The sequence below is a fragment of the Aplidium turbinatum genome, chromosome 17 (genome assembly GCF_918807975.1).
Source record: "Aplidium turbinatum chromosome 17, kaAplTurb1.1, whole genome shotgun sequence".
NCBI lineage: Eukaryota > Metazoa > Chordata > Ascidiacea > Aplousobranchia > Polyclinidae > Aplidium > Aplidium turbinatum.
In genome coordinates, this window is record NC_137488.1 from 15,416,037 (window position 1) to 15,436,337 (window position 20,301).

At 37.4% G+C, this 20,301-nt stretch overlaps 1 protein-coding gene across 1 annotated transcript in view; it reads left to right on the forward strand.

The window, feature by feature from the left end:
* The window catches only part of LOC145786448 (uncharacterized), a 30,768-nt gene that overhangs the window by 6,220 nt on the left and 4,247 nt on the right, over nucleotides 1-20,301 (forward strand). Inside the window, exons 3-6 of the mRNA XM_082598102.1 lie at nucleotides 6,695-6,803; nucleotides 9,930-10,232; nucleotides 18,691-18,963; nucleotides 19,731-20,000. Of these exons, the coding sequence (XP_082454228.1) occupies nucleotides 6,695-6,803; nucleotides 9,930-10,232; nucleotides 18,691-18,963; nucleotides 19,731-20,000 (955 nt within the window). The remainder of the gene's footprint in view (nucleotides 1-6,694; nucleotides 6,804-9,929; nucleotides 10,233-18,690; nucleotides 18,964-19,730; nucleotides 20,001-20,301) is intronic.

Sequence of the window (20,301 nt, forward strand, 5' to 3'; positions counted from 1 at the left end):
TTTTACAAAACTTTTCAGAGCTACACCCGCAATGGCACCATCAATTGCTTGATAATTAAGGAAGAAGTGAATGAACATTTGGTCATTTTTTGGAGCAGTTGATGGTTCAGGAGCAGTTAGCCACCACGGGATATAACAAACATGACAATGAGAATTACAAATTTGCAAAAACAATTGTGAATGACATCAAACTTTGCATATTTGAAGTCAAGTCTAAGCGGTTACGTTAGCTTAAACTTATGAAAAGCAGGTTTTCTGCCACCTAGGGGATAAAATCTTTAAAACTAGCAGCAAAAATGAACTCACCACCCTTGAAAATGGGGGGTTAGACACCAGTTTTGCTTCAATTGGATAAACATTTAAGGAGATAATTGTTGTTATGTTTTGGCCACTAGAGGCAGTATTGCGCTAGGGGAGAGTACAAAACTGCCCATATTTCTGCTACCCATTGGCCAATTCAGATAATTTTTTTTGAAATTATGCAGAATGAAAAGGGGTATGTTTCCAAAGTACATATGCAGTTGCATCTTGTAAGCAGCTCCATCTAATGGCGATAATGTGAAGAAAATGCCGTTAGTCCCCTTAGAAAATGGCCGGGTGGGGGGGGGGGGGGGTTAAACTTTGTCCAATCAAAATTAAACTTTGCAAAAGTTGTTTTTTAAGATAACCTCATAAGCAAAAAAAAGTTCAGGCTTTTTGCTAAAGGTCGGGGGGCAAATGGTGCACCCTAACGGATATAACGATATTGACAGGTATCATCTCGGAAAATGCTTAATATAACAAAAACGGTCAGGCTAGTGCAAGTAAGAGGTTTATTTTTGAAATCTACACAAAATTTCAGTCTAGAAACACTTGTCAAACTTTACTGACCCTGACAGTCAAATAAATCGACCTGGCTCCCGGTCTAATAGTGTTGCTTTGGGTAGTTACATTAACGGATTGATTGGATTCAAATGATTTGGTATTCTGTGGTTACGAAGATCAGCACGATACGTTTGCATAAATTTACAAAAGGATTTGACCCAGTAACCTGCGGCTACGATCTCAACACGCAGCTCCATGTCGTAAGGGCATCTTTTGTGCTCAGCTTGTATTGAGTTTGTTTTTTGTCTTGTACCTTCGTTTATAGGCTAAGAATTTGTTATTATTGTTATTTCGTGTCATATTTTTCCCATCCCTATCTTTTTTCACTTATAAATTTTTACAACAAAATTGTTCTGACAGCACCCACGCAGATTCTATTAGTTTGTTTAGCTTGTTAGGCTTGAACGAAAAATAACGTTTTGTCATGCAAGTGAAGACTATATTCATAGAATAAAAGTTGCAATAAGTAATCTTCAACTATACTGAAGATTACAAACCGTAGCCTACCTCTTCTGCAGCTACTTCTTATAGAAGAGATTATAACAATTTTAAACAAACCAATCCACCATAGTTTTAGTAAGCGACGCTGCAAATAAAGCGATGTTTGATTTGAATTCTTTCCAATGGGGTCAGAATTCAGATACATCTCGGCATGGTTGACGTAGCAATTTGAAAAGGAATTGTTACGCTTGTAGGTAAACGTAAAGAATTGAAAAGAGGTCTCAACACGAGTAGAGCTAGAAATGAACTAAGGGCAAATCATTGTGTAGCTACCAAGAAGTCCTGCTGCCGTAATTACCAACTACTCACAGCCACAGGGCGGCACGACGTAATCAAGTGCACGTGACCCGGTGCAATGCATTAGGCAATGACCATAACGCAAAACTAACGTTACTAACTGTATCACTCCTCCCTTATAAATTAACACTTAGCAGTAGAAATAAAACATTAGAGCTAAGGGAGGGTGATACTAACCAAGTATTCACGACTTAACATACACAATATATATAGTGCTTCTGACAGATCACTGCAATAATGGTCATATTACAATTGGGGTCAGAAGCACATACGACTAACAAACGTATTGACTAAGCCTGATAAAAATCAGGTTTGCGTCTGTTTCGAACTGGATAGCGTCTCTGTGGGACAGCTTTACTATGCCCAGAGTGTTCATTGGTATCGGTCGGTTCGGAATCTTTCTTTGGAATTGGTGCAACCTTAACTTTACTTGAATCAGAAAAGTCACTTTTACTTTCAGTATGAACGTTGTGAAACCTGGGTTGAAGTTGATTTATGTGTCTCTTCCAAACACCTCGTTCCGTTCGTACGTTGTACAGGACGCGTCCCCGTCTTTTAATTACCGTACCCGGGAGCCACTTCGAACCAGATGCATAGTTTCGAGCATAAACCAATGAACCTTCTTCATAGCTTCGCTTATGAGATGCAGGTTCTTGTTTTGAATTACTTTTTTCCTTTGGCGAGAACAAGGACAATAGCGTTTTCGGCTGGCGCCCATGAAGAACTTCGGCAGGAGTCTTCCAGTCGAGGCATGGGTGTGGTGTGCTTCTGTACGTTGTGACTACTAAGAGATGAGCATTTTGCTTGCTCACTTCTCCCTTATAGTTTTTTTCCATCGCCCTTTTGAAGGTTTGGACGAAGCGTTCCGCTTCGCCATTTGATGCAGGATGGAACACTGGCGAGGTGATGTGATGTATTCCTAACTTGATGCAAAATGTCTTGAACTCTCCGGACGTAAACTGACTTCCGTTGTCCGAGACAATCGTGTCCGGAGTGCCTTCTATCGCAAAGATTTGTTGAAGTGCGCTGATCGTTGCTTTAGAAGTTGCCTGTCCGATGTTCTGCATAGAAACATAAGGATATTTTGAGTGTGCATCAACGCAAATCAGCCACATCTTTCCTAAGAAAGGTCCAGCATAGTCGAGATGAATCCGCTGCCACGGCTTTGTAGTCTTCGGCCATGCTTGGTACTCTTTGTCCGGAGCTTTTGCGACAAGCCTGCAAGGTCCGCACGACTTCACCATCTCTTCGATGCTTTTGTTGAACTCCGGCCACCATACGTATCTGCGTGCCATCTGCTTCGTTCGGGTGATTCCCCAGTGACCTTCATGCAAGAGTTTTAAAACTTGTGCCTGCAAACATTGCGGAATTACTGCTCGTGGAAAACCGTCACGTTGTAAAAGTATTACATCGTTTTCTACCCACATCGAGTCTTTATACGAAGCATAACAGCGAAGTTTATCATTGTCAGGTAATCTTCTAGGCCAACCGTCCTGGATATACGACAAAACTAATTTTAAGACCGGATCGTGAAGCGTTTTTGTTTTAAGCTCGTTCGAAGTTAAAGGTAAACCGTCCATGGTTTCCTCTACAGAATGGGAAACCTCTGCATTCTCTCTCTCCTCGTTTTCGTCAAACGCTTTGTCTACCCCCATAGGCAATCTAGACAGCCCATCTGCATTGCCATGCAGATTAGTTGGCTTGTACTGAATATCATATTGATATGCCATTAAAGTAATAGCCCATCGTTGAAGACGCTGAGCTGTTAGGACTGGTAGATTCTTTTTTGGTGAGAAAATCGAAACTAGTGGCTTATGATCCGTAATTAAAGTAAACTTCCTACCGTACAGGTATTGGTGAAACTTCGTTACTCCATAGATGATAGAGAGCGCTTCTCGTTCAATTTGTGAGTACCTCTTCTGCGTTTTACTCAAAGTTTTCGATGCATGGGCGAGTGGACGTTCCACACCATCGTGCTTCTGCATCAAAACTGCTCCTATTCCGTACTGGGATGCATCGGTGGCTAGTATGAGTGGTTTGCTCTCATCGTAGTGACTTAGCGTGGTTGCATTGATCACGTCCTCCTTCAGTTGTTGAAAAGCGAGTTTGCAATGTTGTGTCCACCTGAACACTGCACCTTTCTTCAACAAAGAATTTAAAGGTTTTGCCTTGTCTGGAAGATCTGCTATAAAACGACCATAATAGTTAATTTTCCCTAAAAAAGCTTGAAGTTCTTGAAGGTTTTGCGGCTGGGGTAATTGTTTTATTGCTTCGACTGATGTGCTCGACGGTCGCTTGCCGTCTTTGTCGATTACATGACCAAGATATTCAACCGAATCCTTGAAAAATTCACATTTTTGTACTTTAACACAAAACCCATACTCGCTTAAACGATCCATAAGCTTATTTAAGTTATTCCAATGATCTTTTTCTGTCGGTCCCGTAACTAAGATATCATCTAGATATGCTGCTACACCAGGGATTCCCGAAATCATTTTATCCATGCAACGTTGAAATTGGGCTGGGCTTGACGCCACACCGAAGCACATACGATTGTATTGGAAAAGACCAAAAGGTGTGTTTATGACACAAAGTTTTTTTGCTTCGTCATCAAGCTCTAATTGCAAGTAAGCATCCGACAAGTCAATTTTAGAAAAGTACTGACCTTTTCCCAGCGATTCCAGCAACGTGTCCAACGTCGGCAACGGATGTTGATCCACTTGTATTTGCTGGTTCAGTCCCTTGAAATCGCCGCAAATTCGTATACTTCCATTTGCTTTCGACACCGCTACGATCGGAGCTGCCCAGTCGCTATAATTTATTGGCTGCAAAACGTTGCGCTCCACAAGTCTGTCCAATTCTTCTTTGATAGCTTGCTTTTTGGAAAATGGAATTGGTCGTGGTTTGGAAAAAACGGGCTTTGCTTCCGGTTTTAGGTGTATAGAAACTTTTGTCTTAACACATTTACCAAGATCAGACGAAAAAACTCTGGAAAATTTGCAAGTTAAAGCTGAAACTTGCCTTTCCCTCTGCTTTAGTAAGGATTCTTCTGTCTGCTGAACTTGTGAAGATACGAGATGTTTTTTCTTGTCTGAAACTTGATCTAACACCGAAATACCCTGACTGGTCAAGCCAAAACTGTCACTCCAGTCTAGACCCATTAGGTTTGTGCCTTTGTTTTCATTTAGTACGATTAACTTCATCCTTGACTTTAGTTGACAACCTATTTTAACATTTACGAAGCATTGACCTTTAACATGCAAAGGCCTACCACCATAAGCATGTAGTGAGGTTTCTGATGGATAGCACGTGGGAGAACCTAACTCATGATATCCATCTAATCCAACCATGGAACATGTTGAGCCCGTGTCCCACTGGCACGTGAACGGTTTGCCGTTAACTTCGGCACGGATCCAAATTTGCTTTCCGATGCGTTGGTAAGCTTTTGAGTTCCGCTTTTCCTTCCATGGAGGTGTCTTTCGAATTTGGTTGCAACTGCTTACATGGCCTATAGCTTCTACTCGGTCTTTCTGCTGGCATTGCAACCCCTTTGCCTGGCACACAGATTTGATGTGCCCTTTTTTTCCGCACTTGTAACACACGTAACTTTTGAACGGACATTCACCCTTAGAATGTTTAGAAAAACAATCCTGACATGACTTCCACGCCTTGCGACCTTGATGTGTGGAATCAACTGAAGGTTTCTTTCTCTTCTTAATGTAGGTTGCGGACATCTTATTAACGACAACTGCTTCATCTGATGTCCCTTCCCCTCTTAGGATATTATCGGTTTGCACAGTTCTGATATAAACTTCAGCTTTGTTGAGAACATCATCAAGTGAAAAATTTAAATTCGTTAAGCATTGACGCCTGACTTCAGGGTGTGGGGTGTTTAATACAATAACATCTCTAATCTGTTCGTCCACATAGCTGAGATGATTGCACTGCTCACTTTTGCATATAAACTCACAATTTTGAGCAAGCCCTCGTAAAGTTGCTGTCCAATCTCTATAAGACTGACCCACTTGTAATTTACAGTTGTAAAAACTATGGCGCGCTGCTTGAACATGGATGGTTTCTTTAAAATGCGATGCTAACTTATCTGAAATTTGGTTGAACGATTTATCACGTACGTTTTTGTCACCAAAAAGATTCTCAATCAAACTATACGTCTCGGGGCCAACCCAGGATAACAAACATGCCTTTTTCTTGTCATCAGTTGCAACATTGTAAATGTCCATGTGATGCAAGAACCTTTGCATATACTGTTTCCATTTTTCCTTATCCTGGTTGAAACTTTCAAACTTTGGCGCTGATTCGTTGGTTTGCATTCGACTAATGTAATTTAACGTTGATAAAAACTGTTCCTGCTGTTTCTCCATTGTGGCTAGCATTGCTTTGACTGTTTCTTCCATGACTACTTTGTGCAGAAACCACTGCGACAATGTAATAACTTCTCACTTCAGAAAACTGCCACGTAGATTCTATTTCACTTCTGACACCACTGTTACGCTTGTAGGTAAACGTAAAGAATTGAAAAGAGGTCTCAACACGAGTAGAGCTAGAAATGAACTAAGGGCAAATCATTGTGTAGCTACCAAGAAGTCCTGCTGCCGTAATTACCAACTACTCACAGCCACAGGGCGGCACGACGTAATCAAGTGCACGTGACCCGGTGCAATGCATTAGGCAATGACCATAACGCAAAACTAACGTTACTAACTGTATCAGGAATAAAGGAAGGTCTATCGTTTGTAATTTGTGTTGTCTAATGACGACTGTGCTGGTCAGCTTTGGAAATATTGTTCGCAGTTCCTAGCATAGATAGCTTTTTATCAATCGTAACTTTCATATTGTAATACACGTGACGTTGCTCTACACAAGCCAACAACGTTATTTTGTATCTGCGGATATTTTAATGTCAATGAAATAAATTACATCAGGTATGAATATATTTATTTGTTTTGAAGCTTTTTTAACTATTCATGTATTGATACATATCAGAAAATTTTAGTCCGATTTAATTTTTCAGTATACAATCTCTTCACTTTCACCACGAACTTTGTACGACATCGCGGTTTGTTCAAACCAAGGAGGCAGTACAAGTACGCCATCAACAAAGCTAACAAACATACCGACAGGTGAAATTTAATGTTCCTTGCAAAAAAGTAACAAAAACATGCAGTTAGGTGATCTCATGCATTTCCAGTAGAGGCAATAACTGGAGTCAATCAATTAAACGAGACCCTCAACAGAAACTGTAGTGTCCTGCATGAACTGTAACAATTGTCTAAACCTAGATTGCAAGCTTAAACTTTTGAATATGATTTCACATCCTTATTAGTTAATTGTAGTATGAAAGAAAAACAAAAACGCACTATTGCATGCCAAGGGTTGTTTAAGTATGTTAGTTTTGTCGTTCTACATTATAAGAATAATATCACCTGCGATTGCGATAAAATAATTCATTTGATTATGATGTTTAGTAAAATAGAATGTTTTCAAGCGAGCTTTAAATTTAATTAAATTTTTGTTTTTTCTGTACAAACATAGAAAAATGAATTTCTCGGCAGCCGATTGTAGCAAGAATTGATAAATACCGTGTTTCGCTCATGAGGCTGCCAAGTGATTCTATCGCCGTGAATTCTTGCTACAATCGGCTGCCGAGAAACATATAGTTGATTGGATGGTTTAAATGGCTAGCGTGGAAGCTACACCGTTATGGTTAGCGAAGCACAATTGCTCGCTGTAGCCTACTGATGAGTGCTCAGCCTTGTGCTGACAGCCAGGAAGAACGCTCCCTTCTTTGCAATTATTGATGTTGCAAACGCAAGTTTTCGCAGGATATGAATACGTGAGTAAAGCGTACAGACAACTTAGACACCAGGCCATGAAAAACTTTGTACTCAAATATAATTGATTTCCTGTTGCTCAACACAACAAACAGTGTACCAGCCTCATTTTTGATTACAAAAATGAAGCTGTTGTACATCTTCATAATATTGCAAACATAAAATTGTTAGTCATTTTCAATCTTCATATAGTTCACAAATTAGTTATTGTGGCCGATTTGTTTCCCATCATTTCTGCTATATGGCCAGTTTATTACTTTTTCAGATTTTTGCCATTTTCAGAACACCTTTGATCTGCATTCTTTGTCAGATAACTATATTGTTTCTTTTATTTGCACCGAGTATGCTTCTTTACGTGTATCTTCGGGTTTCTAGCAGCTTGTTTATTATTTTCTGAGTGAGTATGCTTTAATCCTATCAAATGGTGATGGACAATGCTCAGTTTATGGTCATTCATTTTGCAGGCAAGTGCCTAGGCTGCATTCCAAATTTTTTAGTGTCAAATGTTCATTTTAAACATTTGTTCTTTCCATTTATCTTGGTTTAGGAGTAAGAGTAACCCGGTTTTTGGACCATATGTAGCATTAGGAAGGATGTATTGGTCGTAGACTTGTTTTATGAGAAAAGGAGGCAGTTTTTGTTTCAATATTGAACTTGTTTTGCCACCGATGTTTTGTCATCCAAGTAATATTTTTCTTGCTATTTTTTTGTTTTTGTTTGCTAAAGTCGGCTGTGATTTTTTGACAAACGTAATGTCTTTTCCCAGGAAAAGTATCAGGAAAAGTACGCCGTATCACTAAAAATTATAAAACCAATGATTGCACTTTTAGTTTTGTAATCAACATTCCAAACATATCCAGAAATAAGCTTCACATTCCAGACTCCAAATTTTGTGTAAATTTAATCACAATCTTATCATTGGTAAGTACATATCTCTATCTCGTATGGTTATTGCCCTGGCCTGGCCTAGCAAAAGCTTCAAGCTATAGTAAATTAAGAAAATGAAATGTCTTCTGACAGGTGTCAAACCCACAACAATGCTTAATAAGAACGACTTGGTTACATATCTTGTAATACAAACGAATTCATTTTCACACGAGTCAGTTCAAGTATAAACAGCTAAAAATGGATTTCAATCAACTAACAGATAGATCATCTTTAGTTGAGCTTATTCAAATAGAAATCTATTTGAATAGGCTTAACTGAAGATGATCTAGCTCAGGGATGTCCAACCTTTTATTAGGGCCGCATTATCACTTGAAATAAATCAATGGGCCGCAGGATCTATTAAATTTCAAGAAAAATATGTAACTTATATAAAGAAACAATTAACGACCATTAATTTCATTTTTGAAAATAGGAATGAAAGAAACAAAAATTTATTTTTACAATACAAAGTCAATGAGATTTTTGACATTGTTTTCCAGCTAAGAGATTATCAAAATTGGCATTAAAAAACGTTGTCTTGATTCTTAGGATGTTTGCTAAGTGTTTGTCGGTCAGTCTGCTTTTTTCTGTAGTTTTGATGTTTTTCATGGATAAAAATAATTGCTCGCAACAATATGTGCTGCCCCACATAAACGCTAATTTTCTGGACAAGTTAACTAATAAATTCATTACATGAATGTAATTCTTTATAAAATAAAGGAAGAGTGTGCTCTCTGTGGAAAGTTTTCAAACTTTTTCAACTTCGCAGTTCAATCAGTTCATGTTGGAATTCAGGTGGCACTTTATCACATTGGAATGAAAATGGGTCACTGAATAATTTTAATTCAATTTCAATCTTTTTGAAGTCAGAAAATCTTACTGTGAACTCTTCAAGCAAATCTTCACATAACTTAGCATACTTTTCATAGTTTACAGACCAGTCTGGAGCTCTTTCAGATAAACTACGAAAATGTCCAATTTCGCCAGCTTTCAATTGTGCTATGAAAAGTTTTAATTTCCTGGTAAAGCTGCTTATTCGCTCGAGCGTTGAACTACACAACTAACCATTCTCTTGTAAATGCAAATTGAGCTCAGCTAGCACTCCTGTGAGGTCAACTAAGAAAGAAAAATAATTTAACCATTCTTCATTTTCCACAAAGTTCACATTTTGCTTCTTCTCCATGAAGTTCAAAATATTACTTGGAGTGAAAATGATTAGCGGGCAGCACAATAATCTCAGGTGGGCCGCAGTGCGGCCCGCGGGCCGCAGGTTAGACATCCCTGATCTAGCTGATAGCTGATCGAAATCGATTTTTAGATGTTTATAATTGAATAGACTCGTGTGAAAATGAATTCGTTTGTATAAGTTATAGAAAACTATTATTTTAAGTTTTTATTAATTTTTTTCATTTTTTTCCGTTTGCTACATAAGTAGTAAGCAATATAGGTTAACCAAATTTTGTTAATCTTCTGTTCAAATTTTATCAGGTCCGAAAGCTCCAGAAGACATACAAATATCAACCTCGACTGCCACTTCACTTGACATATCGTGGGCAGATAATGACGTGCAAATTGGAAGCAATTTTCCTGTTATGCGATATGATGTTACTTACAAACTAACTGAGGACGGACCAGGGTCAATCAAGTCAACTCCGAAACAAAATTCTCCACCAACATCTCTTGTCATTAACGACCTCACTTCTAACACGAATTACATCATCACTGTTACGTCGGTAACAAGTAGTGAAACCGTGATTAGCGACGAAAGTTTGCCAGAGACCGGAACAACTCGTGAGTAATATGCTTATAGTTGGTATGGAATTTCAATTTGTATATCATGTAGTGCAGTGATTCCTAAACGTTTTTCTATTTGCGTACCATTTAGCAGTTTCATACAGTGTTCCCATACCACCTACATTCAGAAAATCTTTAAAAGTACAATAAAATGCAAGAAAGTTTAACGAAGATCAGCACAGGGCTCCGACAAACAGATTGTTAATATTAGACTGCTGAGTATAATTAAGCTGTTTAGCTGTCGCATATGTAGAAGATCAAATAAATAAAAATTATTAGAATTCCTATCGCTTGGTACGTCGCAAGTCTAGCAAACGTTTCCTAAGGCGTTGCAACAAAAAAAGTTTGAAAACTTCTGACCTATAGGTGTTGCATCATAAATGCTCAAATCCTCTTTAAAAATAAAATTAATTATGACAAAATAATGCACATTGTGTAGTCTGAAAGTTCGCGAAAATTCTATTATTTCATTTTAACTACGTATTGTCAACTTAAGTGAGTTTCTCGTGTACCACTGGGAAGATTTCCGCGTATCACGCTAGTGTGGTACACTACCACAGATTGGGAACCACTGTAGTGCAATATTCGCTTGGTTGATTTTATAAGCTACACATGAAAATATTACTAACTATAGATGTATTCAAAGCATTGTTTTGAATCTTTTAAAATACAAGAGAATTATTTTTTTACTTAGATCATGTTCATTAAGCTGGTGTCGCAAAATTGAGACAGGATCTTTTTCAATGCAACAAACTTTTACAGCATAATTTGTAGTCATATTAAATATTGTAATTACTTATTACGTTACCAAGATCGGTTGCATCTATTCTAAAACATCATCCAACTGTATGAGCAATAACTCCTATAGTCTTCAGATGTAGGCCTACATCAGGGCCGTAACTACTGCGGGTTCAGCAGGTGCAATGCACCATGACCAGACCCCCGAAGTAAAGGGGCACCCCGCATTGCTACATTTTCTTGTAAACTATTTACGTTAAAATTTTATGTAAATTTTTCATTATTTTGTTATGAAACTAAAGAACTAGCCTATAATATTTTTCGTGGTGGATTTTTATTTACTACTTGTCACGACTTAGATTACTTAGAAGCCCGCTCTTTTAACTTAATGTTTGTATTTGGCCAGGCTCATTTTCATTCTTTGCAATTATTACTCTGTGACTCAATAGTTTCAATTCGCAGCACTCATGCTATTATTTCGTATTTGATCACTGCGTTGCTAGAATCACTCAGCGAAAGTAAATATACTTTTATTAAACTTTTTAGGTATGAGTAACAGTATCGTGAATCTCCAGTTTACCGCATTTGATATGAAAAGAGCTCAGTTCTGACTCCTGAGCACAAAAGAGATGACCTGAAAAAAGGCAGCTGAAGCCGCCAGAAACTCCCAGCGATTAATTTCTTGAATGATTCAAATCAAAAACATTAAAGCATAGGCCATAGAGATGATTTAGCAACAGTCGAGCAAGTAACTTTGGTGAATTATGTTAGTGACGACTGCCGATAACAATTATAGCAGGGGTGTCCAAATTCTGTGCCCGTGATACGTTTTTGTATGGCTCGCGCGCAATTTTTTTTCCACGAACTTTCTGTCTCATTTGGATATTTCTGTAAGTGTAGCCAATACTGGTTACCGCGCAGCGCGCATAACTGTTTCTACTGATTCATTTTTTTCGCAAGGTTTTCAAAGTCAGCAGCCAATTTTCGTTGTCCTAGTCAAGTCAAGTTTAAAAATGTTGTGAAAACAAATTGATTTTATCCACTCTAAAAGTAAGACTTTCCGACCTGATTAACAATTAATCCTAACCCATTAACCCTAACCCTACTTGTTTTGAAAATGTTTTGTGCACCGCAAAAATTAATTTAAAGAAAAAAAAATTAACTTTGATGCGCGTCGAACCGTTTTCCTCACGAGAATAAGGCAAAAGATGAAACCACTTAACTAAACACGCTAATGAAAAATGCTTGCATTCACACGTTATTAGTACAAACTCTATAAGAAGTAGCAGAAAGTTCGTGGAAAAAAAATTTCGCCGCCCGCGCGTGTTGTTGCACAATATATTATTTTTGGCTTGCAGAATGCAGACACACTGAAATGAAAATAGTAATTTCTCACAAAGCCAGGCGATAGAAGTTAAATTGACGTCATAATTGCAAAATGAACTATTATTGCTTGGAGAGAATGATAATGAGTGATACAGTCGAGCATTCATTTATTTTCTTGCTAACAATTTTAACGACCGCTTTCGAGATTTTGCCGCAAATGTAAATTGTAAAGGACGTATTGCTATTCAGTTTCTTTCTGCTTGAACTCTGATGAGTGAAAAAGATTCAAGCTCACTTGCAGCTAATTGACCTTCTCTGCGACGCCGAAGTCGACAGCAACATTTCACTCGTGCCTTTTTACCAGCAGCTCGATAAAAACAAATTTCCAGAAATGCAAAAGATTGCAAGAAAATTGTTAAGCTTGTTTGGCTCAACATATTTGTGTGAGCAGACGTTTTCCGTTATAACCGCTTGAGATCAAAACTAAACAATCTGCTATTAACTTCCACCCAGACTTAACCTAGGTATAGAAATCAAGACGTCAGTTTTATTCCTCACATTAACACGACTGTGTTTAACAAAGTTTCTGAGGGTCGAATGCACCAACAGTGATTAAACTGTATTTAACTTAATCTTAAATTAAACTACAATTAAGTGAGACTTTGGTATGCACCAACACCAAGGGCTATTTAAACCATGATTAAACTGTGATTAACTAGGAAGTTAAGTAATAGAGTTAATACAGCTCTAGAGTAGGTTTAAAGCTTGATTAACTTTCCAGCAAAGGTTTCTATTTCTAGTACTGGTATTGTATTAGTTCTTGGTAATTGCAACATCAGGCTGCACCTTTTGAACTATGGAAGGGTGATGTGTGATAGGATTAGAATGACCAAAATGTAATTGTAAAGGTTCTCCACTTTTCATGGACAGCAACTGATTTATAATTGTATATAAAATAGTTGAGGTTATGGGTTGCTTACCAAAATTTGGCTATTGTAGCCAGGGGTGCCGGAACAATTTTCGACTGGGGGGGGTGCAGGATTATGAAAAAAGGGCATTTTTGTTGCTGAAAGGCCAATTCTTTTAAAAGTTTTAAGATAAGATATAGCGATAATGCTCATCTATTAGCTCACTTGAGTACCGTAATGAACAAGTGTCCGGTATACAAAGAAAGGCATCATGCTTTGTTATAATGATGTAACCTACTGTGTTGCAGAATTTTGTGCCGTAAATATTATTTTGAGGCAAAAATGAAAGATTATAATTAGGCTAAAAGCGAATAGCAGAAATTGTTATATTGCAATATGTGCAGTAGCTTACCGGCACCCCTGATTGCAGCATATGCGCTGTTACTGATGGCTTGGTGTGGCTTTATACCTGTAATACACTGTCCCAGGCCTATAACAAATTGTTTAACAAGCTGTTTTCGAATAAGGACCTTCTGCTGATCCTTCTTTTAGGATGAAACAGGCTGTAGAGGTTTTAGAGAGTATGATACCGTAATAACTATATTTGATATATTATAAAGATAAGTTAAGATCAATTAATCCCCTTTTGCGCAATGTTATGTCTTCTGATTATTACTTTAATTCTACATTTTATATTCACTACAACAGTATTTTGTACGTTGTTTGATGTAGCCTGCTTGATGTTGTGTTAGTCTGATATTTTGTGTGATGACTGTAAAAATTTAAATTCTATGGACTTTGAGTCTGATTGCAAATAAATAAATAAAAAAATAAAAAATAAATATACATGTGGCTGTCCATATTTTAGCATTCAATGATATGTTATATAGAACTATTTCTATGGTAGGAGTTGTTGTATAACATAGATACTATTTTTAGACCCCTTTCTAGGGATGTCCCAGAATACATTGTCCCAGGCCTATTAAAAATTGTTTGACAAGCTGTTTGAACATATATATATATTTATATATGTGACTGTTCATATTTTGGCATTTCATGACATATAGAACTATTTTTGTGGTAGGAGTTGTTGTACAACATACATACTTGATACTCATACTACATTGTCCATTCTTTTGCTTGCCATCAATGTTTACCTAATCACAGTGACCATGCACACCTATCACTTTGTATTTTCATTACATGTATGGAATTCATGTATACCAGTGTGTACAATTAGATACAAAATAGTAATAACAACATGGTTGATGTAGTGGATTGTGCTGAACTTGATGCTGAAGACCTCACAAAGCGAAGTTTGGAAGCAAAGGTTTCGGTGCTTGCGAATTCTTCTCCGAACTAAACTGGACAACACCCTTCCCATTATAGTCGCAACTGCTTGTTTGCATAATTTTGCTGTTCGCCGTGGTGAATTTGTGGATTTTGAAGAATCTTCATCTCACGCCAACTCCAGCATAAGGAGCCAACAGCAACCCATGCCCACAGTTGGTGGAAACGCAATGAGATGGCAAATTATCAGTCAATACTTCTAAAGTAATCCGGTCTTGGAACTCATACACCAATCTTGTCACCAGGAGGACATGGGTTGTCAATATTTTTAAACTAAAGTAATATTTTTAACGTAATTGATTGATTTTCACCCAGTGCTGTAAATGAGCCGGTTGCTGTTTTCTTTCATTGTACACCTGATGAGGGATCTGTGAGTAAATAAGCTACTCAGCCAGCAAATCATTTTTTTACATTGATTCAACGTTTACAGACGTTGAATCAATGTAAATAGTGGTTGATTTGCTGGCAGGGTAGTATCCTGAGGTACTAGTTTTTTCTGTCTGTTTTAATGAAGTTATGAAACCATGGCTACAGGTATATACCTGGTGTGTTTATTTCTAAATTGTTCTGTATGAATAACAATTACGAACAGCGAAAAGTTACAACCATTCAATTGTACATATACAAACTGTTATCACTAGGGCAATTTTTTGTAACCAAAATGACTTCAATTTTGCAAAAAAGTCACCAAAAAGTAACTTTATTCAACGAAAACAAGAAAGTCAAAGAAATGGCAGCAATTCCACATAAAAAAGCATCTAAATTAGTTTCAATTTGTACTCAAATCAGAATTACACATTCAAATTACACAATGCAATGTTTTGCATTCTCTGGGAAGAAGTTTCTGTCAATCGAACACTTTATACAACTTAGCTGTTGCAGGGAAAACAGCAGGAAAAAACAAACACTTTAGCTGTTGCAGGGAAAACAATTGGTTAAATACAGTTAACACAATTTGTTTGATCACAAAAATTATTATTGAGTTTACGGTAATACACGTGATACGAACAAGCATGGGCTCGTGCATACCTAAAATCCATACCATAGTAGAAGATATATTAAAAGTCTAGGCATTACAGTACATAGAATGTAAATTCATCTCTCCAGTAGCAATAAAAGATATACAAATAGGGGAATTAGGCAAAAAAGTATGCAAAATAAAGTGACCTAACAAATGAAAAGTAATCTAAAAACACAAAAAGTGACTTTTGGTAACTTTATAACATCTTAAACATTGACCCCACACAACCATGAAATTTTGGTTATACATTTCTTTTGTTAATTGGTACAACTATAAAAAATTAACTTTGGTTACAAAAAATCGCCCTAGTTATCACATAAATACTTAAACAGAGTAGCAAAGCTCAAATTTGTTATTTTTTACATTGCTCGATTTGTGCCTGTATCAGTTGTTCAGCTAATTCAAATTGTCTTTTTCGTTGTCATTACTCTTTTGGGGTGGACCACCGCCAGCGGTGAAGCAGTCTTGGCGGGCCAAAGAGACCCTTTTTTTGCTTGGGCCTTCATGTTTGTCCACAACCTTCGAAGCGTATCCTCTTCTCTAACTGCGAAGGTTGAGGCACCATTAAAATCTTTGGTGAGTTCCCGCCAGGCATCATTTTTGTTGTGTATAGTCACACCATCAGTCTTCTTGCATTCAATAATATTGCGATATGTTGCAATGCAAGTGAGAAACAGATCTTTTTCGTGTGGAGAAAACTTTTGCAAAGGTTGTTTTGACATTTTATAAATGAATTAAATTTAACAGTCAAGAAAAAATTTTGAAATATTTGTTCTACACTGAAATACAAAACAGTAAAATAATGTAGTCAAATCATTTCAGAAAAATTTACATTAGCCCAATGTTTATGAAAATAAATTTCTAGTTGGCAGTTGTGTCTTGATGAAAAGCATTCCATTACCTCCACCTTAACATCTAGCCGCCTGACTGGTGAGAGCGTCTGCTCGATAGCTGTATGGTTCCTTCACTGCTTCCAGTCGTCTGTTGTGTTGCATGTGTAATCGCAGTGTACTGTATGTTGTCGCAATGGGCGTAAAATAAAACATGTTGTTTTTAACAAAGCCTGAGCACTACTGTACTGTAAACTGGTCTGGTCAGTTTAGCACCCTGTAGTCTTGTAGTGGCATTGCCAGGAGTTTAAACAGCAAGGAGTTAATCCATGTAGATGGACCCCTCCAGTGTGTTGACTTAGGCAACCCCAGTAACAGGTGGAGGCCTCCCTCAGAGAATTTTGAAAAAATTACATTAAATTTAGTTCATTCTGAGTATTTCAAGCACAAAATGGTCAAAAACAAGATAAACCTCTTTCAAAATGCGACGGTTTCTATCGGGGCCATTGAGAGAACATTTCGGGCCCGGTACCAAGCAAAAATCCTGGCCCTCAAAGCTTTGAAAAGCAAAAACTTGCAAAGCGACCTTGCACAACCGTCGCTGACACTTGAAATGCCCTTTCACAACTTCTTAAAAAGCATGAGAAATGGTTTCTTGATATTAGACTGTCATAACACCTCTCCCACCCCAGGTTAGGAAACACTGTTCTAAGTGGAATTGTCTCAAAGATTCACTTTCAAATTTCTGATGAACAACCTTGTAGCCTAACTGCATCTGCTAAATTCAGCTGATTTCAGGCTGCTTCTGCAATGTAGTGAAAGTTACGGCACACCAACTTCAGTAGTTAAAATTAGGGAGCACTTTAAAAAGGTGTTTCATTGACACCTGACAAAAGGGTTGCTTAGTGCCTGGCTCACATATTACACCAGATATCATTTCGAGCAAATTTGTGAATACCGGTCCAGCTTACGTTTCTAACAAATAATTTATCAAAACAAGATTGTCAGGGGTTGTTGGCCGGCGGGCACTTCCGCATTATCAAATTTGGCCTGCTTGGGAAAAAGTTTAGACACCTCTGAATTATAGCCCACCACGCAAAATCTCGATTACAGGACAGAAATTATTTCCATACTTTTTGTTCAAAAATTTGTAGTGATTCCCGTAAAACTTTAGTGGGTCTTGATAATAAAAAAAATAAGCCAGGCGTTAGCATTTAGAAGATGGAATCTACACCCCTACTTGTTGACGATAACAGTTTCAACAATAATACCAGTAAGGAAACTTCCGATACTAATAGCCAAGAAGTGATAGATGACATGCAAGCAAATATTATAACCTTCCCTCCATTGTGGCAAACTCAAACATCAAGAAGGTCATTATTGCATCAGGTCCCAAACAACCTCAAGATCCTTCCCAAAAGGTCGTTCGTTTTCAACAAATTAAAGTATTGTGTAACACCTTGTGCGATTTAACACAATCAAGTCCAAAACTAAGAAGATATTTGTCATGTTATATTCACCAAGCATGGACCGTGTTTACTGCCAACCTTGCTTAATTTTCAAAAAATTACAGAGAATTTAAAAAATGAGCCGGAAAGACCGAACTACGAAAAATTGAAGGTATAGTGTGTAAGCCCATATATCCTTCTCATCTTGCCTTTAAAGAGTTTTCCCTACTCTTCACGTCTCTCCAGAAATTATTCCTTATTGCAGTGGCAAGATAGGCAAGGTTTTCTTGCATTTAACTTTAAAAAAATGAAGTTTAGGAAGCCTAATTCGGTGGCTAAGAGCCTGGTTTAATAATCGCTTACAAATTTTAAAACCTCACATCTTTAGGAAAAAAGAATTTATTCGACCCTAAAGATCTACTAAAAGCAACAAACTAACAAAAAAGTAAAAAAAGTGTTTAAAATAGGTAGGCCTACTCACACTCCCACAGGCGCCAAAGTTACAATTTTAATTCCTTGGTTTTCACTTTTTTATCTTTACTGCAATGACCTTTGATGAAAAACAACAAAAAAAGAAACATTTGAAAAACGTTATCTTTCCGCTTGGTTATTTTGATCATTTCTTGTCTGCTGTGTATGTGTTGTATAATGTTGTAATGCACTGCCCTTTACCGGTTCTTTCTAAACCAAGTAACAATATTTTCTGAATCAAAGTAAGTGTGTCTAATTACAGTAAGTCATGGTTGACAACTTGTGGGTTGTATTCAAAACATGTTTGTTTTGCACGTTGTTGTATTTCAGGAAATGTTTACGATCACACGTTTTTCTATGCAGTGATTTCTCAACCCACAAACATTCAAAAATCTGGAGCAAGTTCAAGTTCAACTGCAACCATCAGTTGGGTGCCTCCAGACCTTGGAGGAAAAGCTGAAGGCTTACAAACCTATGAAGTTACTTGCAATCCAAATGATTGCAACTCATTCATAACTGAAACAATTGCCACTATTTCTGATTTAGTTTCAAATACAAGATATTTCATTACAGTAAACGCTGTAGCCACATCAGGAGCATTGGGCATGCCTTCCAGTGCCCTTCTTGTAACTACACGTAAGATAAACTGCTTTTACATTGTAGCTAAAAATTTTCTATATTAAGCTACATTTTAGCATATTTGCCAAGCCAATGCAACACTTTGTAACCAGAGATGTGTATAAGTATGAGGTAAAAATTCGAAAGTTAGAGGTCAAGGTAGCTTTATATAAGAAATACTGTATAACTGCTTTGTTTTTTGCCATATTAACGTATTAAACTCCCTCTGTATCGATGGTTTCTCTACAACCAAAGAGCGATGAAAGTGATGGTTTGTGCAAATGAAATCGTTTCTGAGTCATTCTGAAAGGTTTATGACAATCTGCAAGTTTCGATATATTTGCGTCATAAGTTTTATATTTTGATTTCAACATTAAGTTCAAGATAAAATTACAGCAGTAGTACATGTCACATATATTTGTTCTGCAATGAGCATGACCTCACAATCAAGGGAAGATATGAGCACGCTAACTTTTTTTAGATAGTTTGTCACTTCCGTCGCAAGCTTTTCTAACGTTCGCGTTTTGTCGTTTTGCCTTTTTTAGACTCTTGTTACTTCCTAATGCATTATTCTTCAATCAACTCTTTGTATTTATAAAGTATATCTTGAATCGAAGATAGTGTCCATAGGAGATTCTGAATCGAAGATAATGTCCACTTGTGGTATTTGTATTGAACTGAAGGTTGCGGTTGGCAATTATTAAGGTACATTGCATTTAAAGCGTATACATTGTGCCAGTTAGGGTATTTATTGGAATTTTTCCCACCATACTGTTTCTATGCAGTGATTTCTCAACCAACAAGTGTTAAGTTAACTGGAACCACAACAAGTTCAACTGCAAGCATCAGATGGATGGCATCAGACCTTGGAGGAGAAGCTGAAGACATCCAAAGCTATGAAGTTGTTTGCATTCCAAGTGGTTGCAACTCAACCATAAGCGGAACGACTGCCATTGTTTATGATCTAGCATCCAATACCAATCATGTTATAACTGTAACCCCCATGACTAACCAAGAGTTGGGTGAACCATCTGACCCACTTTCTGTAACAACACGTAAGATATACTTTGTTTTTCGAAACTTGGTTTTTTACCTTTTTATAGTCACCGAGATCTTTTCCGATACATTATTCCTCAAGAGATTCTCTTCAAGCTAATTAAAGTTGGTGTCTACTGAGTTAATCTTTATTGATAAAATTCACATAGAAATTAGTTGAAATTCGCTGATTTGATATCACAGCTGAAAACTTGATCGATTTTCACTCGAATTGTTTCTGTTCGGCGCCCGTTGCGTGCGGCGTCAATTATCGAAAGCGTGTTTCTCAGTGCTGTGTCTTTTTTCAGTATTTTGGGTGAA